The 22080-nt window shown below is 55.7% G+C and overlaps 1 protein-coding gene across 1 annotated transcript in view; it reads left to right on the forward strand.

Annotated features, from left to right (window-relative positions):
- LOC111149187 (complexin 1) overlaps nt 1-21078 on the forward strand; it is a 33806-nt gene extending 12728 nt beyond the window's left edge. Inside the window, exons 3-4 of the mRNA XM_022506132.1 lie at nt 13297-13472; nt 19866-21078. Of these exons, the coding sequence (XP_022361840.1) occupies nt 13297-13472; nt 19866-20063 (374 nt within the window). The 3' untranslated portion in view covers nt 20064-21078. The remainder of the gene's footprint in view (nt 1-13296; nt 13473-19865) is intronic.
- The last annotated feature ends 1002 nt before the right edge of the window (nt 21079-22080 follow it).

Genomic DNA, 22080 nt, shown 5'->3' on the forward strand with positions numbered 1-22080 from the left:
TTTCTTGGCTGTGTGTTTGTCTTTCCGAGTGTGCTACAAATGCCTGTCTGCCTGTCTCATGTGCTGCAGGGGACCCTGGGCTGCCCCGTGGGACACACACGTGTGTATGATGGGATACCTTGGGGTCCCCAGGTATTGGGGTCTTTAGGTCTTGTGCAGACGTGTAGTTCCACTTCTCTAGAAGTGGACCGTGTGTGGCGGGACATCAGGGTCTGCAGCAGGGCAGTGGACGGGGGCCTGGGGGGGGTCTTCTCTTTCTGAAAGCAGAAGTCCACTGAACCCGCTTTGGAGCTGGACCGTCACCTCTGTCCCTGGTGCCTGCATCTGTGGGGCCTGGTTTGGCTTTCCCAGGGACATGACTCCTTGATTCCCCCCTGTGGCTTGGGCAGTGGACTCTGGAGCAGGGAGCCCAGGTCCTCCGTGCAGACCCCAGCCCAGCCTGTGCCCCCCCGCCCTGCGACCCCACAGGCACCTTGGGCTCCGTGGGCGGATCTGCGTCCCAGTGGCTCCCTCTGCTCAGGGGGCTGCCGCGTCGGCCATCCCCCCTGTCGGACCTCAATCTCTCATCTCCTCTGCTGTCAGACCTCGTGTGGTTATACTTGTAAATGTCTTTACTCTCGTTTCTGGAGGTGCAGAGAGGGGTGTTCCATCATCACGTTTAACCAGCCTCGGTGCACTGTCCTCACATGGGCACGTGTATGGACCTGGGCACGCCGTCCTGGGTGATCGGAATCAGCCTGGTGTCGGGTCGCCTGGTTTGAGCTTGGTTCTCAGCTGTCGACTTGACCGACACTGACCCGTCATCACGGGATCTACCGTCGGATTTACTGCCTTCCTCCCATGAACCGGACCTGCAGATGGGATCTGTCTTGATGAAGCACACACTCGAGTCTGGGGACTGATCAGCAAACATGAAGTCGGGTGCCGTGGCTGGCAGGGACAGGTGCCTGGCAGCTGTAACTCCCAGCAGGCGACCGGTCTTCAGGGCAGCCTGGCAGACAGATGGATGTGTGGGTGCTGGGATTGCAGGAGGGGTGACCTTTTGGAAGACTGTTGCATCCTCGCTGAGGGGAGTACAGACGGTAGAAAGGTGTGCAGAGCTGAAATCCTTCTGACACACCTTCCCCGCCTGCTCTCTGCAGAGACCCCACAGATCTGTGTCCCTGACGAGCTCGGTAATGCTCCCCACCTGGGATTTCCTCAGCTAGTGCAGGTTGACCAAATAAAATGCTCTCGTTTTAAATTAATTTTTAATTTTAATTTTAGTTCATCTTTCATTTACTCAGTGCAATTTTTGATATCTTGTAGTTGCCATATTTATGATCTGTACATCTGAGGTGAATGTCCTGTTATTTACTAACCCTTTCTGTGCTCTTAGCTTTGCCATTTAACTCTGCGGCGTCTGGGTGTCTCTGCCGCGTGTTCCTGTAGGCTGGGCAGGGCTTGGGGGGTGGAGTTTCCTCGTCGTGGGCTGGGGCTTCCCTCTTCCTGGCGCGTCTGGTACTTTTTCACTGGGTGCCAGACATTCTGAGTTTCACACTGTTGGGTGCTATATATTTTTGTTTTCCTAAATATATTCATAAGCTTTTTTCCAGATGTGGTCAGGCTGCTTAGATACTCAGATTCTTTCCTGTCTGATTTTGGGGCTTCATTGGGCAGGACCAGATCCACCCTTAGTGTGCGGGTGCTTCCCCCATAGCCCGGCTGTCTGTTTTTCCTGTGCTGACACGCAGGTGCGCCGGCATCCATGGCCTTTTCTGCTCTGGCTATTGGAGCTCTCTCATTAAGGGGCAGAGATTGTCAAATTGGGTAGAAAGTCAAGACCCAACTTTATGCTACCTAAAAGAAACTCACTTTAAATATAAAGGTGTAAAAAGTAAAAAGATGGACGAGATAAGCCATGCTAATTTTGATCAAAAGAATGCTGGAGTGTACATTGTTAATATCATACAAAGTCAATTTCAGAGCAGAGACTATTACCAGGGATGAAGAAGTTCCTCTCCTGTGACAGAGATGCCGACGGATCAGGAGGGCCTAACAGCCTCAACCGTTTCTACCCCGAATTTGAGCTTCAAGGTGCGTTCGTGAAAACAGACATGTAGTTTACGTGGCAAACAGACAAATTCCCAGGTCGAGGTGGGGATACTCAGTAGTTGCTGGAACAGACAGAAAAGTGGCAAGGACGTATGGGACTGAACAGCACCATCCACGGCCCCAAGCTGATGGATTTCGGGGGACAGTCCCAGCGAGGCTGGAATATGCATTCTCCTCAGACACACAGAGCAGGTACGAGCCTGGACCGTGTTCAGGACCATAAAACAAGTCATAGTGAATGTGGAAGATCTCAGTCACGCAGTCAGTTCTCTGACTGCAGCGGGTGGAACAAGAAACAGATAACACAAAGATATCTGGAAAGTCCCTGGAAAGTCCCCCCAAATACTTGGAAATGAAACACCACACTTCTAAACAACCCATGGGTCTGAGAAGCAATCTAAAGGGAAATTAGAAAGTATTTTAAACTGAGGGGCTCTGTTGGTACAATGTCTATCTTTGGCTCTGGTCATGATCCGGGGTCCTGGGATCGAGCCCCGAATCAGGCTCCCTGCTCAGTGGGGAGCCTGCTTCTCCCTCTGCCTCTGCTGCTCTCCCTGCTTCGGCACATACATGCATGCGCACTCTCTCTCTCTCTCTGACAAATGAATAGATAAAATCTTTTTAAAAAAGGATTGTAAACTGAATGGAAATAAAATAAAAATTTCTGGGATTCACTAAAGCTGTGTTTAGAGGGGACTGGGGGGAAAAGAAAATCAAAAACTACCTCTTTAAGATAAAGTCAAACTTGTATTTAAAATCTATAAAGAACTCTTGCTGTCCAGTAAGAAGACCAGCAACCCAATTAAGAGACAGACAGAAGCTCAAGGCCATGGACATTAGCGCTTGCCTTGCAAGTGGACCAGGCTGGGAAGTCAGGGTCAGCTCAGAGGTGAGGAGTCATGCTGCTTCCAGCTGCCCTAGACATGATGTGTTGAGACAGGCACCCAGCACTGGGGTCCTCCTCCCCAAACCCAGAACCTCAGTCCAGTCTTAAGAAGAACATCAGACAGGGGCACCTGGGTGGCTCAGTGGGTTAAAGCCTCTGCCTTCGGCTCAGGTCATGATCCCAGGGTCCTGGGATCGAGCTCCGCATCGGGGTCTCTGCTCAGTGGGGAGCCTGCTTCCTCCTCTCTCTCTCTGCCTGCCTCTCGGCCTACTTGTGATCTATCTGGCAAATAAATAAATAAAAATCTTAAAAAAAAAAAAAAAGAAGAAGAACATCAGACAAATCCTAATTGTGAGACAGAAAATTCCCGAGGTCCTCAGAGCTGTCGAGGTTATCAAATGCAAGGAAAGCCTGGGAAACTGTCAGCCAAGAGGAGCCTAAGGAGATGTCATGTGTGTCCTGGACGCTGGAGCAGAAGGGACATCAGGTAAAAACTAAGGAAGTCTGAGCGCAGCACGGACTTCAGTTAGTAATATCATTATCAACGTGGCTCATTAATTGTGACAAATATATCACATTACTGTAATGTGTTAACAGGGCAAACTGGGTGCTGGATGTGTGGGAACTCTCTGTACTTTCTCCAAAATTTTTCTGTAGATTCAAAATAAAAAGTTAATTTTTGAAAGTGTGCAAAAGCTTTGAATAGCTATTCCATCAAGAAAGATATAAAAATAGCAACTAAGCACATACAGAGACACGTCACAGCCCGCTGGACAGTTGAAGCCATGAAGAAAGACAACAGTGCATGTGGGCAAGGTCACGGAGAAGTGCAAACCCTTGCTTGGCGCTGCTGGGGCTTTAATATGGTGCAACCACTTTGGAAAACAGTGTGGCGGTTTCCTAAGGAGAGAGCCCTAAGATACCATACAGCTCAGCAATTCCCTGCCAGGCCTCTGCCCAGGGGAACAGGAAGAACACATCCACACATGGGCAGAGCAATTCAGTCACCAAAAACCCAAACTGGAAGCAACCCAGATGTCCCTCAACAGGGGAAGGGAGATGCTGATCGTGTCCATCCGTATGACAGGCCCCCCCTCCATGGTAAGAAGGGACCAGCTGTTGGCACACATGATGGCACGGGTGGCTCTCCCAGGTACTATGCTCAGGGATGGAAGCAGACCCTGCCTCCCCAGTTACTACCTGTTCTGTGATTCCATTTATACAAAATTCTGGAGAACACACATGAATCTGTAAGAACAGAAAGTAGGTCAGCAGTTGTCTGGGGTGGTTTGGTGGGAGGGATTACAATTATGCCTCCAGAAAGCTGTTTTAAAAATGGGTTGTGTTCATGAGGACACCTGTCTGCAGTGGCGATGCGGTGAGGGCATGTGGGAACCGCCTGCCTGAGGTCCCCACAGCCCCACCCATGTCGGAGGTAGGACGGGCCTGGGTCAGGTGGCGATGGACAGGCAGGCCAGGGCTCTCAGAAGCCACAGGGCCTTCTCCTGGAGGAGAGCATCAGTGTGCCCTGCTGGCCCCTAGCCTAGAGGGTGGAGGGACAGGGCTGGCTGCCCAGTGTCAGTCCATCCGTCTGTCCATCCGTGGGAGACGAAGGCAACGTCAGGTGCCAGGCTACCCGAGGGGCCTCAGAACTGCTGTCACAGCTGTGGCACGGACGGCATCAGGAGCCTCCCTGTTTTCTAATATAGAACCAACTTTACTTCCCTACAAGGGACCCCACAGAGAACAGATTCTGTTTTCCTGTAGAATTCTGCAAGAAAGGCCAGCTTCCCTTCCCTAAGCCCGCCTCTGGTTTAGCATTTCCCACTGTTGCAGGGGGAGCTGGCCCACTGCTCTCTCTCCGTGCCAATTTTTGGCATGACTCTTATGTGGATTTCACAAAAATAACCTGGGGAATTTCCTTCTTTTTTCTCCTTTCCAAGAACATTTTAAATATCATTGGAATTATCTTTCTTGAATGTTTGAAAGACTCCATCTGTGAATTCTTAGACACAGTTCTCCGTTTTTGACATTTTTTAGAAAATCTGCTTCATTCACGTTTTCGAACGTATTAGGATATAATCTATTATTTGGTCGTATTAATGTCCTTTCAATCTGCAGCAATTTCCCTTGCGTTTTTCCTAATTCTGGATGTCTTTATGCTTTCCCTCTTTTTGCCCTGAGCAGGCTGCCCTGCGCGTGCTGCTGCAGATCCACACCTTGGATCCAGCCCGCCCACCCTCCTCAGTCCCTCCCACCTCCCCGCTCTCCTAGGTTCTCTCCCTGGAGGCTCCAAGCCGAGATATGATTTGCTTTGTGTTCCTGCTGCCGTGAGGACGCAGGTGTGAGGACACAGGTGTTCGCGATCTACAGCATTGGCTGCCCTGCCCCCAGGTTTTGCTGGGTCAAGGCCTCCCGGCTCTGCTTCCCAGACTTGGAGTAATCCCGGCAGGCAGAGAGAGAGAGAGGAGGAAGCAGACTCCCCACAGAGCAGAGAGCCCGATGTGGGGCTTGATCCCAGGACCCTGGGATCATGACCTGAGCTGAAGACAGAGGCCTTAACACACTGAGCCACCCAGGCGCCCCCCTATTTCTTAACTCATTTGTCGTTAGGGAGGTTTACAATGGCCCAGGAGGTGGGGTTGTTCCCCAGGCCGCCTACTGGCCGCCGTGGGAGGTGTGGCCTTAATCCTTCTTTGCTAACACATTGAGGTTATTTGCGCAGCCTGGCGGTTTTTTTCAGACATAAGATGATATGTTGTTTTAAATTTATGCTTCTCTTTTTTATTGTCGTAAAATATTCATAGAATAAAATGTGAAACTTTGACCGTTTTTAAGTGCCCGGTCCGTGGCACATTGTTCAGCAACCGTCCCCACGGTCCACCTCCAGAACGTCCTCGTCTTCCCAGACGGTGCTTATCAAACGCTGTCCACGCCCCTACCCCAGCCCCCGACTCTCACCGTCCCTTCTGTCGCTGTGATTTGGCCTACTTGGGGGACCTCCTAGGTGTGGCCCGACTGTCCTGGTCCCCTTGTGTCTGGCAAATTCCACCCCCATGATACTTTGAGGGTTCGTCCCGGTGGTGGCGAGTGTCATAATGTCCTTCCTATCAAAGGCTGAGTGCTGTCCCCTCATGTGGCCGGGCCACATGTGGCCGTGCGTCTGTCCATCCATGGACAGCTTGTTATTGTGACTCGTGTTGTCTTCTGTTCTTTTGGGCACGTGCCTGGGAGAACACGTGGTGATTCTGTGTTTGGTTCTGAGGACCTGTCACCCTTGGCGGCTGCACCGGTCTACACACGGGCTTCCAGTTTCCACACATCCTCGCCAAGGCTTGTTTCCTACTTTTTTTTTTTTTTAAAGATTTATTTATTTTAGAGACAAAGAGCATGAGGGGGAAGGGGTAGAGCCCGACATGGGGCTTGATCCCACAACCCTGAGATGGTGACTGGATCGAGACCAAGTAAGGGTCAGAAGCTTGACTGACCGAGCCACCCAGGCACCCTTCTGTTTCTTTTAAACTGTTATTATTATTATTTTTCAGTAGTCATGGGTGCAAAGTGAGGTCTCACTGTGGCGTAGAACAACATTTGGTGGCTTTTTGTAAACATTCTGTGAATCTGAAAAGGACTCGTGCTATTTTGTTCAAGGTTTAGGTTTGGTGTGAACCTGGTTTGTAACCTGCTGATCATTTTCTGTCTTTAAAGAATCGAGAGACACAGGTGTGTTCGTCTGTAGGCCTTCCTTTGCTGGCTTTCCAAACAAGGCAGCTTGACATTCATTAGCTGGCACCCAGCTCTCAGAGCGCACGGTGGTCCCTCACGCTCATGACCACCTGGGGCTCCCTGACCTGGGTGCAGCGTGGCCACGTGCCTATGTGGCCGAGACATTTGCTGAGGCCGCTGCGAAACAGCCTGCGGACGTGTGTTCTACAGGGAGGAGTGTTTGTTTTAATAGGAGTGTTGTGGAGGGAGAGGGTGGCAGGGTTGAGGCTGGGGTGCTCTCAATGTGCTGAGAACTGTCACATTGTTTGCACAAACCTCTGGGATGCTGTGACGGCTGGCCTGTCCCCAGAGGGAGAGAGGGCGCGCATCCCCAGCACGCCCAGCAGCGCACACGGCAGGTTCAGAAGGTCTGCGGTCTGGTGACCCCGGTGCGGTCCGCAGCTCTCTGTTCCTGGGACTCCCGGGGAGCGGGCATTTTCCCTGTGGCACGCGGGTCAGGTCAACTGCCAGAGGAATCATGATTTGGTCTAAACCCAAACAAAGGAGGAAGGAAGAGTTGGCGTTTTGGCGGGAGGTTCCTAGAGTACGCAGGCGGGCGGCAGCTTGGCGTGGTCAAGCAGCCTCGTTGCGGTAAGCCTACCCTTCAGGAACCCGCAGTCCGCAGAGCCTGACACTTAGGAGAGGTTCGCTGTCTCTGTTAAATATATTCCTGATCATTTGCCGTCTCTGTAATTACCGTGGGTAGAACATTGTCCCATTTGTGTCCCAGCCTGTTATTGACTGGATGGTGCTAACAAAGAATTCGTTATCTACAAATACCTCGTCTAGCCATTCTGCCGTATTCCGTGATGAGCTGTGGTAGGTTTTCCCTGGATGCTGTGAGTTCTTTAGCAAAGTGACCGTGTCACCAACAAAGGAGGTGGGCGGGGTGTAGGGAGAGGACTTGGTAACTTCATGACACTCATTTTATTTTCTTAGGACATTCAGTGGAACTCCAAGGCCCTCTCCTACAGAGGGGGCGAGGCTGCCTGTGTCCTCGCACCATCCCTGCAGCTGGAGGCAGGGCAGAGGGACCCAGTGGCAGCTGAGACCCATGTCCTGTCTATCCCACAGGGGTGGGGGTGGTGAGACCTCAGGGGGTGTGGTTTTAGTGTCGATGGAGCCCGGCTGATTAATATTTCCTTTAATTTAAGGCTGATTAAATTAATATTTCCTATTTATGCTTTTCGTCACCTACGTAAAAGATCTCTGTGTAAGTCAGGCTCGTTCACAGAGACTATTCCCTTATGCCTTCTTCTAGAATTTTTGTAATTTTAGCTTTTACAGTTAGGTCTATGGTGGAGCTTTGTGTAAGGAGTGAGGTAAGGGAAGAAATTTACTCATGTACTTATTTGCTTGGGGTTATCTAGTTGTTGTCGTGCTCCCTGTGAGAAAACTGGCCTTTTCTCATTGAGTTATTTTTGCATCTTTGTCAAAAAAAATCAGCTGAACATATATGGGTGGGTCCATCTCTGGGCTCTGTTCCATCCCATCGACCCATATGTCCACTCTGTTGTCCATACTGCACTGTCTTGATTCTAGGAAGTCTTGAAATCAAGCACGTAAGTTCTCTAGAACTGTTCACCTTTTGCAAAGATGTTTTGCTATTCTAGGTCTTCTTCCATTTCCACATGAATTTAGAATCAGCTGGCAAATTTGTGTGAAAAAGCTTGCTTGCATTTCCTTGGGATTGCACTGTACATACAGACCAGCCCAGGGAAGGCTGACGTCCCAGCAGCCCTGTGTCCTCGAACGTGGTACACCCCTCCATTCACTCTGGTCTTCTTTAATTCCTCTCAGCAGTTCTGTGGCTTTAGGTAAAGCAGACTTGCACATCTATTAAGAACAGAGGCACAGATATTTTATGTTTTTGTCAGTATTTTTAATGGGATTATTTTAAAATTTCATTTTCTGGTTGTTGGCTGTTCGTATATAAAAATCCATTTATTGCTTATTAATCTTGTATCTGGTGACCATGCTAAGATCACGTATTGGTTCTAGCAGAGGTTTTTTGGACAGTCATGTCGTTTATTAATAAGGGCAATTTCTTCCCTATCAACCTTCATGCCTTCTCTTTCTTTTCTTGCCTTAGTGCAGGGACTAGGTCCTTTAGTGCAAAGGCGAGTGGGATCGGTGAAAGGGAGTTTCCTTTGCTCACTGCTGAGCCAAGAGAACAGTGTTTTAGTATTTCATCACGGACTAGGACATGAGCAGTAGAGTTTGCTGAGATTTTATCTGTGGTTGAGTGCATGATACATTTCCTTTACAATTTTAGTTTGTTATTTGCCCCATATCTATTGAGCATGCAGACATGCTAGACACAGCTCTAGATCGAGGGGTCGCAGCCACAAGCTGGTCGGTCCCTGCTCTCGTCGAGCTCACTTTCTATTGGTGGAGACTGACAAGAAAAAGCAAGTGAACGAATTTAAATATCATTTCAAGTAATGGTACCTGTGGGGACACAAAGCTGGCCAATTGAGGGCTGTTTTCTCTTCCCTCATTTTTATTTTTGGTTCATATTCAGATCTGTAATTGTGGTGTCACCTCAGAATTTGTGGTGTCACCTGAGAGTCCTGGGTCATGCTTCCTCACCAAAAACTTACCCCAGCCCCGTTTAGGGAAAGCTGGTTCTTTCTCCAGGCTTCTGAGGCCCCGCCTCTGTCACCGGTCATGTGTCCAAGTCCTGGGTGGGTGTGTTTGTGGGGCGGTGGATGGGCTGTCCCCTCTGATCCCAATTTCTGTCTACCCCCAGCCCAGCGAGAGACTGCATCACAGCGCAGCTCACAAGGGCTGTGTGCTTGGGCCATTTTCTTCCTGGTTCTTTTCCTGGTGTCTGTCCTGGCCTTTAGGGCATCTTTAGATTTTCTGTATGCAAAACTCTTAGCTTGTCACATTTCACAGAATTTCCTTTTTAACTCTTGGGGCTGTGACTGAGACTCACTCTGGGGAGAAACGACAGCTTCATTATGCAATCTCCCCAGCCACGAACGTGACAAGTATCTGTATTTATTTAGAAATAGTTTAGTTTTCCACTAAATTTTGTAATTTTCCCATAGATTTATTTCAAGGTAAAAAGTACTTTCCACTTTTAAAAAATTGACTTTAATGTAAATATAACATGGTATCCTGGAATGGGAAAGGGCATTAGTGGGGACAGCAGTGACATTAAATAGTCTGTAGGTTGCTTCCCAGTGTTGCCCCTGTGACGATTTCATTAGCTGTGATGAATGTATCATAGCAAACCTTAGAAGACGCTGGCCAGGGGCGTGTAGGAGCCCTTGTACCTGTGTGACATCTGTAAATCTAAAACTATTTCCAGATGAAGTTTTAAAAGTCAACAGTAACTTAAATGTTACTTAAATACACATAATTTGAAGTATGTGTAACGTACCACAAGTGAACGCATCCATGGTAGTGACCACTCTTATAGGGGTGACCAGTGCGTACGAGCGGCCCCAGAAAAGCCTGTCTGGGTTAGGATGAGGGGGTCCCCCTCCCCGCGCTCCTGCCCCCGCGGAGCCAGCATGGGGCCCGGCTGTGGGACCCCGAGCAGAGTCCACCTCCCTTTTGCAGTCAGAGACCTGGACCTTGGAGTTGGGGGAGAATGGCTCCGTGTCTGTTTTTTCATCTGTTAGCATGGTGGGCCGCTAAGGGGCCGGGCACCCCGCCCCTCCCCGCCAGCTCCCATTCTGGGACCAAGCTTGCTGCAGTTTCTGCTCTGGTGCTGGGCACTCTTCTAATTCCCAGCCCACTGGGTCTTCCAGAGGCATGTTCTGCGCAGCAGCGGAGACCATGCAGGGGAGACTGGGGGCCAGGGAAGCTCGCCACATGGCCCTGTGGATGCCCCCAGGCCGGGTGCCATGCCAGCAATGAGGGCTTTGCAGCCAGCTGGTGTGGCACAAATCCATTCCACTGTGGAGTGACCTCGGGTCCCCTCACCCCTGGCCTTGGGGAGGCCAAACAGCCCCCCAGAGTTGCCCCTCCATCCGATGGGCCAGGGCCTCCCTTGCCTTTCCCTAAGCCTCAGGCCAAATGGACCAGCCCAGAGCTCAACTGAGGGCCAGACAAGGACACCAGGAACCCTGAGGAGTCCCTGAAACTCAGAGCCAGAAGGGCCCTGGACAAGCCCCCACTCCACTACCACCAGGCCCACCCTAGCGTGGCAGAGCTCAGCACACAGCTGGCTCTCAGTAGATGCCTATTTGATCACTAGCTCTGTAGCTCATGTGCTGTGTTGGAGAAGCAATCGCACCCCACCCCCCGCCCTCCCCCAGCTGTCCCACACCTTCCTTCCCAGGAGGGAAAGGGGGGACACCAGGTCACCAGCTCGGCTTTGGGGATTGTTTTTAAAGGATTTTATTTGTTTGTTTATTTCAGAGAATGTGAGTAGGGGAAAGACGGGGGTGGGGGGACGGGAGGGGGAAGGCATCTCAAGCAGACTCTGTGCTGAGATCATGACCTGAGCCGAAACCAAGAGTCAGATGCTTGACTGACCGAGCCCCCCAGGCACCTCCCTCAATTCTGCTTGAGTACACCAGACACTCTCAGGAAGGAGGAAGAGCAGTTGGTCACTCTCACTTTAGTGTGAATTAGCGTGTTCAAGAGGGAGGATTACAGAAAAGTGGGACTTGGCACTGTTCGGAAAACTGTAGCTGCTCCCTGGACTGTGGGGTACGCTCCTGCCTCCTCCACACCTGCCAGAGCCGACTGCCACGCAGGAGGCAGAGAGATCCTGCTTGCTCCTCTGGGCAACTACTAGCAGAGTGTAGAAGTGACTCTCCTCTATGACCTGCTTCTCCTTGAGTCACTGGCTTCATATCGGCTTTATCAAACTGGGCAGGTGTTTCTGAAAACAGACCCTGAGGTTTTAGTTTTCTGTTAGTCCGGATCTGTGCCAAATGCCCAGTACAGGAGGGCTCCCTGACCTCACAGTGACATGGTGGCCTTGGCGCCCCACACTCCAAGACGCTGTGGGAGTGTCTAGCAGCTAGGAAAGCCCACAGGGGGTGGGCATGGCCCGGCCTGATGGACGTCTAGTTCTCAGCCCAGAATACTCAACCAAAGAGTTGTTCTTTCTCTTTCTCTCTCTTTTTAAAGATTATTTATTTATTTATTCATTTATTTATTTATTTAATAGAGAAAGAGAGAGAGCGCGCATTAGCAGGGGCAGCGGCAGGCAGAGGGAGAAGCAGACTGCTGCTGAGCAGGGAGCCTGAGGTGGGACTCCATCCGAGGACCCTGGGATCAGGACCCAAGCCAAAGGCAGGTGCTTAACAACTAAGCTGCCCAGGCGCCCCCCAAGAGTTGTTCTCTTGCCATCAACAGCTAGTGGTCTTGCAAACGACTTCCTCCGCTCACACGGTTGGGGTCAGTCCTGAGTAACCGGTGGGGACAGTGTATGCCCCAGACAGCTGTCGGAAAGGGAGTGTCTCCAGGCTCAGGACTACACAGACCTGTGCGGGAGCCGAGGAGGATGACCGTCTGGGAGAGCTAAGACGTGGAGGTGGGGACTCAGAACCCAGAGTCACTGAATTTAGGGAAAAGGGAGCAGTACGGAGTTGGGAGGGGACCCTGCTGGAGGTGGGCAGTGACATTCGTGCCCACCTGCACGGACTTGACTGAGGGGGTTCTGTGCATTTCCACCTCACGGTTTATGGCCAAGGCATGGGCGCCGCTGGCTGCGCAGCTGTGGGTCATCACGGGGTGGGAGGCCAGAGGCCGACAAAAGGGTGTCTATGGGGTGGAGATAGGTGGTCACTGGTCCCCGCTCAAGATGGCAGGCACAGGGGAGCCCTGGGAGGGGGGGCTTGCGGAGGAAGCATGCAGGCGTGATGGGGACGCTGCCTCGCTCCTACTGGCCAGGCAGGGGCGCCCCAAGGAGCTGACCGCCCCCGGCTGAGGTTGCCCCCTTGCTCCCGACAATGCCTTCAATGTGGGACGGCTCTGCTCCCAGGAGCCATGGAAGGGCCGGGCTCGCCGCCATGCCCGCTAAGCTGGAGCGGTAATTACATGTCTCTGTCCTGTGGGCCGAGTCCCAGAGGGCGTCTGGGGGTGTTTGTTGTTGCCTGTGAATCAGGAGCTCATGAGAAAAGTGGTGGCTGGTGCGGCAGAGAAATTAGGGCCTTGGTGCTTTGACACACAGCCTCCAGCCGAACCCCTGCCCATGAGCCTCTGGACACCTCGGCCCCGGGCTGCTCCCCAGCCAGGTGTTCATGCCTTCAGACCAGCCTTCCACCACCTTCTGGAGGCCGAGCTTCTGGACACAAGACCTGGAGCAGACATGCCAGCCCCGGCCACACAGACATGGCCACACATAGACGGGCAGACTCACGCACATGTAATCACACTTCCCTGCAGGCACAGACCTCCTCTCTCCCCCGACGCGCACAGGCCAGGCTTCCCTCTGGGTGGAAGCCACCAGAACCGGCAGGAGCCAGCACCAGGAGGGAAGGAGCAGAGATGGAGGGGACCTGAGCCTGGGGCCTGGACTCTCGGTAGGCAGCAGCAGCTGACAGGGGAAGCTGGCCTGACTCACCACCCTCTGTCCCCAGGGGCCACAAAGGACATGGGGAAGATGCTTGGAGGCGATGAGGAGAAGGACCCTGACGCAGCCAAGAAGGAGGAGGAGCGCCAGGAGGCCCTGCGTCAGGAGGAGGAGGAGCGCAAGGCCAAGTACGCCAAGATGGAGGCCGAGCGTGAGGCCATGCGACAGGGCATCCGAGACAAGGTGGGTGCGGGGCACAGGGATGACGGGGCTCCAGACGGGGCACCCCACACCTCACCCCCCTGGACCAGGCCTCTCTCCACCCACTCCTTGGCCTGGTTCCTTGAAACAGACCTTTGCTTGGTCCGCTCCCAAGCTCCAGGAGGTGGTGCGAGGGGACGGGAGCAGGGCAGAAAGGTCCGCACACCCCCAGGAGTCCATGTCTGCTGCACAGGCCCGCCAGCGTTAGGGCTAACCCTGTGGGACACCAAGTCTTTCCTGCTCTCCACAGTGGGCCTGGGTCCCCTCCTCATGACAGGGTCTCCCAGACTCTCTGGGCCCGACGGTGGTTTCTGCAGGAGAAAGCCTCCCATCTGGCTCTTCCTGGAGCTGTGCCCTCAAAGCCCCTCCCAAGGCCTCTAGGGAGACACCCCCACCCAGAGTGGGTAGGTGCCGGGCTGCCCAGGGACAGGGGCTCTCAGGCTGGCCCTGGGTGGGGCAGCCATCAGGATTAGGGGAACGCACCTGAGCAACCCCAGAGGGTCCTCATAGCTTCGGAGGTTTGCAACAGAGCGCTGGGGGAAACGGGCCTGCAGACTGAGGTCTGGCTTGGGGGCCTTGGGCTGGCAACCACAGTCTTTCTGGGGATCATCTGGGCTACCTTCCCCAGCAAGTGCGGCAGTGAGGGAAAGCATTGCGCCAGGCAAAGACGGGGCAATCGAGGCCTGGGGCAGCGGGTCACACACTCAGCACAGTGCTGGAGCACAGGGGGTCCGTGCCCCCAAGGGCATGTCCACGGCCCACCCTCTGTGGCCCATCCAGCAGCTGGGTTGGAAGTGTGGGGGAGAGGGCATGTGCTGGGGGAACTGATCCAACCCCACCTGGGGGAGCCAGGCTGGGGGCCGGGTGAGGAGATGGGGCCTTCCCCTGGGGACCTGGGAGTTCCATGAGCCTTCAGCAACCCCCAAACCATATGGCCACCCAAGGTCTTCAAGGCCACTCTGTCCCCAAGCCCCCACCTCCATGAGAGATGCCTACAGCCCGGCGGTCGCTGGGTCCAGGTGCCTGGGTGGGGGGTGTTGCCTTGCTGGTTCCTTCCTGCCCCTCACCCCAATGACCCTGGCTCTGGGTTCTGAGGGAGGCATTCCCAGACGCTGCAGATAAAACTTGCTGGTAGGGGGCTGGGTCTCCTCAGGAGATGTCTGTGGTCCCTGGCCCTGGACCATCTGAGATGCCCAGGCCGCTGGGTCTAGAGCCTAGACCCCGGTATCTTCCTGCCTGCCGAGTGCTGCCTCAGTGTACCCAGGGAGGGCCGTCCCCACTCATGAGGTAGGAGCCAGGCCTCCCAAGGTGGGGCAGCACAGCCGGGGTGCCTGCACATCTCTAGGAAACACGGGGCCCCCACATTGACGGGGTTGGGGGACCGCAGACCTCAACATCCCACCATTGATCACGGGACACCTCTTCTGGGGAGCCCCAGAGAGCTCCAGCTGGTTTTGCTGTGAGAACCCCTGACAAGCACCTGCTGCGTTCTGGGTCAGGCAGCCCGGGCTGGGAGGGGTCATCCCTGTAGGGGTCAGGAACAGGGGGATGCTGCAGAAGGGGAGGGATCAAGAGACAGAGACAGATAGATGCCCAGGCAGAGAGGGCTGGAGCAGCTGTGCTCTGAAGCCTGTCTGTCTCTCTGTCTGTCTATTTGTGCACTTGGTGATGGGTCCTGGGGGATCTGCCCTTGAGCCTCACAAAGAGGTCACAGTGTTTGGACAGGGCTTGGAGCCCTGGGGGTGTGCAGTGGGGGCGTCTCCCCCATCAGGAGGCAGATGCCAAGTGAGCCCCTTCCCCTGAGCCCCCACCTGGCCTGCTCAAGTGCTGTTGGTGAGAGATCATGAGCTCAACAGACTCCAACTCATTTTATCTTTAACATGGAAACCCCTTCTGTCGCTCCTCGCTTCAGACTGCCCCTGGGCTCCCGTTTCATCCAGGGCCCCAGCCCCAGGCTTGTGCTGACTTGCGCCCATTGCGCCTGGGCCTCCTTGGGTCCATGTTGCCAGTGCCCCAGGGCCTTTGCTTGGTTGATTCTCCCTGGACGTCTCCCGAGGCTCCTCCCTCCCCACTCCACCCTCCACACAATCCTCCCCATCTCCTGCTTTCTTTTGCTCCCCAAACCTACTTTGATCTGACCCACTCCTGTTTTTCACTTGTTTGCTGTCCATTGCCCACCCCCACATGGCTGGTGGCAGCTTTGGCTGTTTGTGTCTGGCTCTGTACCTGTCGGCTAAAACAGAGCCCGGCCCAATAGGTGCCCTGCCATAGAGTGAGTGAGGGAGTGGGTGCTCGAGTGAGCATGAGCTCAGGGTCCTCTTCCTCCTCCTGGGGATCTGGTGGGAACCATCATGGAAAGAGGCCTGGGGGAAGTGGGAGGTGCCTCCTCCATGAGAGCAGCAGGTGTCCCGCTGCTCCATGGACAAGCAACACTCAGGGAGCTCTCCCAAGGATGGACCCTGTCCTCCAGACCCCAGGCTCGGGGTGGCTCTGTGGAGAGCCACACCCCTTGGAAGAGCCTCAGGACCCCCTCTGTCCCCACATGAGCACCCCTACCCGGGATCCCCTTGGCTGGGTGCCTTCAGCTTCTCTGCCACCCCTGGGAGCTGGGTCTCGCCCCTGCCCAGTGGAGGACTCCTTCCTGTGCACATCTGAGTTCTGTTCCCATGGGCCCAGTGGGGCACGGTGGCATTGGCTGATCCCAGGGGCCGGGGTCAGAGCACCAGGGGCTCTGACCTTACCTGGCCAGCCTGATCGTTCTTCCAGCTATTGTGGGATTAGATAGGATGAGTGGGACAGGACCTGTCCCCAGAGGGTCCACCTGCAGGGAAGGCATGGGTGTGTCGGGGACACCTGTTGGGGACCACCTGGACATCACAAACTCAGTCTGCAAGGCAGGGGCCTTTCCTGTGTGGCTACAGAGCTAAATGAGACAGTGGTCACCTGGCCAGGAACTGGGTAGGGGGTGGTGCTGGTGCTGGGCAGATGGGGACGATGGTCAGTCCCTCCATACATGGGTGAGAGGCAGCTCAGGAAGGGGTCTGACATGTTTTGGATGCTGGAGCCCCAGAAGGCCCAGGCTGTCCCAGTGCCACCATTCCAACCTCCAGAATGTGGCCCCTCCTATGAGCTCCAGGGCCCCGTGAAAATGGAGGAAGCTCAGAGTCCGAGTGGAGGCTGTGTGCTGATGGTGTGGGGTGCAGGGCTGGAGCTGACCCCCTTGCTGAGTGAGTGAGGGCTTGGCACCTGCCTGCGTGGGGGGAATCCCCTGTTCCCCTCTGTACCTATAGCACCATTGAGTCACCCAGCCCCCAGGTCCTGCCCCTGAGAGGTCTGCCTGCCACTCATGTCCCCTGGGTTCTCTGCAGAGCCCTCTTCCACTGGCCCATGTAACCACTTTTTTCCTCTTCCCCACAGGTGGGAACCCTGAACCCTCTTCAGGTGTGGCTCCCCCAGGTTACCCTCTCTGACCCCCAGGCACCAGACCTGGCTTCCTCCAGTCCTCCCCTGGCGCCATGTACCCCTAGGCTTCCTGGGGTACTGCTGCTCAGTCCAGGGTGGCCCCCAGATGGGTGGGGGGCCATCAGATGGCAGACATAGGGGCCAGGGTCACGTATCCTCTGGGGCACCCAGGTCCCTTGGCGACCTCATCCAAGGAAAGCAGAAGCAGCCTTTTAGGATGTCTCACCTTAGGGTTGGTGGGCAGTGCCTCCTTCTCCCTACCCCATCGCCGTGTACCTGTGAGACTGACTCACCTGTGCTTATTTGCCTATGTGCTGCCTGGTTTGCATATGCATTTCCTGATTTGCATACTTGCCTGGTTTGCATGCCCATCACCAGGTTTGGAGACCCTCAGCTTTGAGCCACAACCACCCTCCTCCCAGCACCATGCAGGTGGATCCCAGACCACCAGGTCCCCCACATTCCCTTGGGATCACTCAAGGCTTAGTCTGAGGTTTGTGGTGAAAGTAACAAGCAAATATGTGATTGCAGTTTGTTTGTTGTTTGGGAATGTTACAGATCCTCACTTAATTAGCACCAGGCTCCTCCCAGCCACTGGGTGTGCAGTGGGACCCTGCCATCTCCGTAGTTGGTGTGGAGGCTGGGCACCGCCAGTGGGTGCCTGGACTGGCTGTAGCTGGACATTTGTCTCTGGAGCAGCTCCCAGCCAGGTCCCACTGGAGCCCAACTCAGGAGTCCCTCCCCTAACATGGTGACCTTTAGGTGGAACCCAGGGACCTAATCCTTGGAATGACTTTGAGTTTTACTGGAGTGGCTGGGCTGGGGTCCGGGGTCTCCTTTGGAGGCACAAGAGGGGACAGCCCCAACACAGTGCTGGGCCGGAGCCTGCCTCTCAGGTCGGGGAGATTCCTCTGCTCAGCTACACTGTGTTCTCTTGCCATAGCATGCGTGTCCCCTGAGCACAGGTGGTGAGCGTGAGTGCAGGCTCCTGGGCCCGGCCCCAAGACCGACCCCCCAGCGCATGAATGTTCCTGCTCTGTGCATAGCCGTCTGTGGCTGGAGAAGTCTGCTGGAGTCTGTGTTCCTGGCTGGAGGGAAGCTCTCTCTGGTCTGACCTAGTTTCTGGCAGTGTCTCTCTCCCCCGCCCACGTTCCACCCCACAGGCCTCCAAGCCACATGTCCCTTCCTTCCCCTTCCAAGCCTAGGGGCCACTCCCTCCACCAGGACTTTGTCCCAGAGTGGTGACCCAGGGAGAGGGCATGAGGTCCTTGTGCAAGGAAGTGCCTAGTGTCTGGCCAGTTTGTCACGCTCTGTGCCTTTGTCTGACCTGACATCAGGGCTCAGTAGGAAGGGCCCTCTGGTCCATGTGCCCACTGCCCAAGGTGTTCTCTGGGTGCCCCCAACAGCCCGCATTCCTCTCTCTGTCTGGCAGGTGCCCAATGAGGCTCTGGGCTGTGCTGTGGTCACAGGGGGCCAGAGAGCATGGCTTCCTCCTCTGACCTCTGCTGAAGGTGGCCATCGACTCCCCCATGCCTGAAGCCACCAGCAGGCTTAGGGAGCAGACAGGGGCAGAGGTTGCCGTCCGTGTCTTCAGCAGGCTGGGGGTAGGACACAGCCAGTTCCCCTGAAATCTGGAAGCAGAGGGAAGGTCCTTCTTGGAGAGTGGGGCACTCCCCTCCTCCCCACCAGCCCCAAAGCAGAAGATGGGCTGGCAAAGAGAGATGAGTGAGCAGTGGGGTCAGTCCTCCCCCTGGGCAGAAACACCTTCTCCCCAAGGCCGGTGATCATGCCTGTGTGTTCCCCAGTAGAAATCTGGAGTCTGTGGATAAACCCTGCCCCCACACACTGTCCCCAGTTGTCCCTCTTTACCCATATTAATGCTTCTGCTCCTGTGTGCTCATGTGTGACTCAGAACCTCAGACCTGCCTAAGGGGTGCCCTCTTTCCAGCTTGAGTGGGTCCCAAGCTTGGCCCATCAGAGAGACCTGAGTCCAGCATGACCCCACCCAGTTCCCACCAGCCTTGAGGCAGGAGGCCTCTTGGTGACCAGAGACTCATCTTCCTCAATCCTGTGGGACTAGGATGGTTCAGTGCTGGTTCCTGCAGGGCTAGTGGTGGGCCTGGGGGTAGGGAACATGTTTGGTCTCTTTGAAACTTACTGTCTCAGTTCTAGAGGCCAGAAGTCCACAATCAGGATGTGGGCGGGGCTCCCTCCTTCTGAAACCTGCAGGGGAGAACCCTTCCTTGTCTCCTGTAGCCGCTCCGGGCAGTGCTCAGGGTCCTTGGCTTGTAATCAGCCTTTCTCCACTTTCTTGTGGCTTTCTCTGTCCTTGTTTTTCTTCCACAAGGAAACTCTCCCTGAATTTAGGGCCCAGGAAGATCTCCTTACCTTAATAACATCTGCAACGGCCCTATTTCCAAATAAGGCTGCATTCTAAGGTTCCAGGTGACATGAATTTTGGGGGGACACCATTCTACCCACTACAGAGGGGAAACTGGAAATGGGGGCTCAGGGGTGCCCAGGACAAGCCTGGGTGGGGCTCCAGAGCTGCCATCTAGAGCTGCCACTGCGCCCAGTCTGCTGGCTGTCCAGGCCATCTGGGGAGATGGGCCAGGCCTGAGGTGTGAGCACCCCTCACCTGACTGGGGACCTGGGCTGAGTGGGCCCGCCAGCCACGGAGCAGTGGGCTCTTCACCAGCCAGCTCCTGGACCACAGCTCCTGCCTCCTGGGAAGGCGAGGCAGGATGGCAGTGGGGAGGGCTGGGGGTGGGGCAGGGGCACCGATAGGGACCGCCCCCCTGCTTCCGCCACACCCCTACAACAAGGCCCCCCAAGCCCGGCTTCCTTTGTCTCCGCACACTCCGTGGGGGGCTGGGACACCTGCTGACCCCGCTGCCCCCTCTCCCCACCCAGTACGGCATCAAGAAGAAGGAGGAGCGCGAGGCGGAGGCCCAGGCCGCCATGGAGGCCAATTCGGAGGGCAGCCTGACAAGGCCCAAGAAGGCCATCCCGCCGGGCTGTGGGGACGAGCCAGAGGAGGAGGACGAGAGCATCCTGGACACGGTCATCAAGTACCTGCCCGGGCCACTGCAGGACATGTTCAAGAAGTAGCGACCCTGCGCTGGACGGCAGCCCGCCCGCGCCGGGAGCCCCCAACCCCATCGCCCCGATCTCCCACTTAGCCCCTGCCCGTGCCCTCCGGAGGCCCCTGAAGGGATGTCGGGAGCAGAGTGCAGCCCCCCCAACGCCAATATAAGCCATAGTCCTAGATCTGTCAGCCCCTGTCCCCCTCACACCTCGGGAGCCTACGCACCTCTCACTTCCACCCTCTCCCAGCACCGCCATCGCCACCGCCCCCGGGGGCAGGGGCGGCCGCCCCTCCCCTCGGCCCCTGCGGTCTGTGCTGCCGGCACCCCCGGGGGCCGGCCCACGTGCTCCTCTGGGTTGGACCCTCCCCCAGAGCCTGGGACGTCCCTTACTGCTCCCGCCCTTCACACCCACCCTGCAGTGCCCAAGGCCAGGGCCACCGAAAGGGCCAGCATCTCGACCACCCCTGGGTGCGCCGTCCCTGCGTTGGTGGGCGCTTGTCCGGTCCCAAACTCAGGAGCACAGCCATAGTGGGGGGAAGGCGGGCGTGCAGGCTGGGAGAGGAGCTGGGAGGGGCGAGCAGCCTCACCCTTGGGACAGGGGTGGGAAGACCCCCATCCCTGCGGTTACACCTGGGCTGCAGGATCTCTAATCTTCCTGTCTGAAGGTTGCCCACCTCCACCGGCCACCCCCCTCACATTCATTGTCCATCTGTCTCTCCATGTCCTTCACTCTCCCTTCTCGGCCCACTCCTCTGGAAGGCTTTGCTTCTTATCAATACCAAGACCCGTTTCTCTTCTAAACTGAGGGAAACAAAGCAATAGGCCTAGGGGGAAATTTCTCAGACCCGCCCCCCACCTGCCCTCCCCGCCCAGTGCGGAATACACACTGACCCTCACACACCCCTGTAACTCTGCCCCGGAGTCCGAGGGCCCGGCCACCCCCCTCCCTGGCTGGCACCTCTGGTCTAACCCCTGGAGGCTGCTCTGAATGGGGGGATCCCCTGCCGCCTCCCTCTGCACCCCGCCGTCCCCCTCCCCCTCCCCAGCGCTGGGAGGAGACGCAGAGCCCTTGCAGGAGTGCGTGCATCTGGAGAGGAGTGTGGAGGAGACAAAGGCCGCCCCTGGCCTCTTCCGCAGGGTGCAGGCCCCCCGAGGTGGGGCCTGCCAGGAGGCCTTACGATCGGTGGAGGCGGAGTCTGACGGGGACCAACGCGGGCCTCCCAAACCTTCCTTGTTCCTTCATCCTTGTTTTCCTTTGCATCACGATCTGTTGAATCTCAGGTAAATGAGGTCTTACGTGTTTGGGGAGTTTCATCGTGACAGAGCCCGTTGCCTCGGTGCTCGGGCCCCTTTCTGTCCCGATCACTAATTCATGGTGTCCACGTGTTGCGGGCCCGGGGCACGGCCCCCGTCGCTCTTTAGAGAAGCCATATCAATAGACCGCAATACTAACCGCGCGCCCCTGCTCCGCGACGGGAGAGCGTGTGCCCGCGCCCCCGCGCCGCCCCGCTGCGCCCCGCGCCTCCGGCGCCCTCCTTGACTCCTCCTGGTCCCACGTCTTTTTTAAAATGCCTGTTTTCACACTTTGAAAATCCAGCTCTGAGCAGACAGGGCGTTGTCTCGTAGAAACCCCGCATCCCGTTCCCAGCGCATGGGGCGCCCGGAGCAGCCGAGCTTAGCGTAGACTGTGGGTGTCGTCCGTCCTTCTGTCTTTGCGCCTGCGCCTCCTCCTGCATGTCGGGGGCCGTCGCGTGTGTAGTCTCTGGGTGGAATCACAGCCAATAAAACACCACAGTGATTTCATTCGGTGTGGCCCTTCTCTCCGGAGTCCTGATCCCGCCTGGGCAGCCTGGGGTCCCCACTGGCCGGGCTGGACCCTGCTGGACAGATCTACTTCCTCATCCTGCCAGATAGGAAGCACCTTCCCCTGTCACTGGGACAATGGCAGGGTCTCCCCACCACCCTGACCCAGATCACCCCCTGCTCTCTAAGGCAGCCCTAGGGTAACCGTCTAAGAGGCAGACCCACCCCTTTGGGCT

This window comes from Enhydra lutris, unplaced genomic scaffold, assembly GCF_002288905.1.
Source record: "Enhydra lutris kenyoni isolate GAN:26980312 unplaced genomic scaffold, ASM228890v2 scaffoldscaffold21, whole genome shotgun sequence".
Classification (NCBI taxonomy): Eukaryota; Metazoa; Chordata; class Mammalia; order Carnivora; family Mustelidae; genus Enhydra; species Enhydra lutris.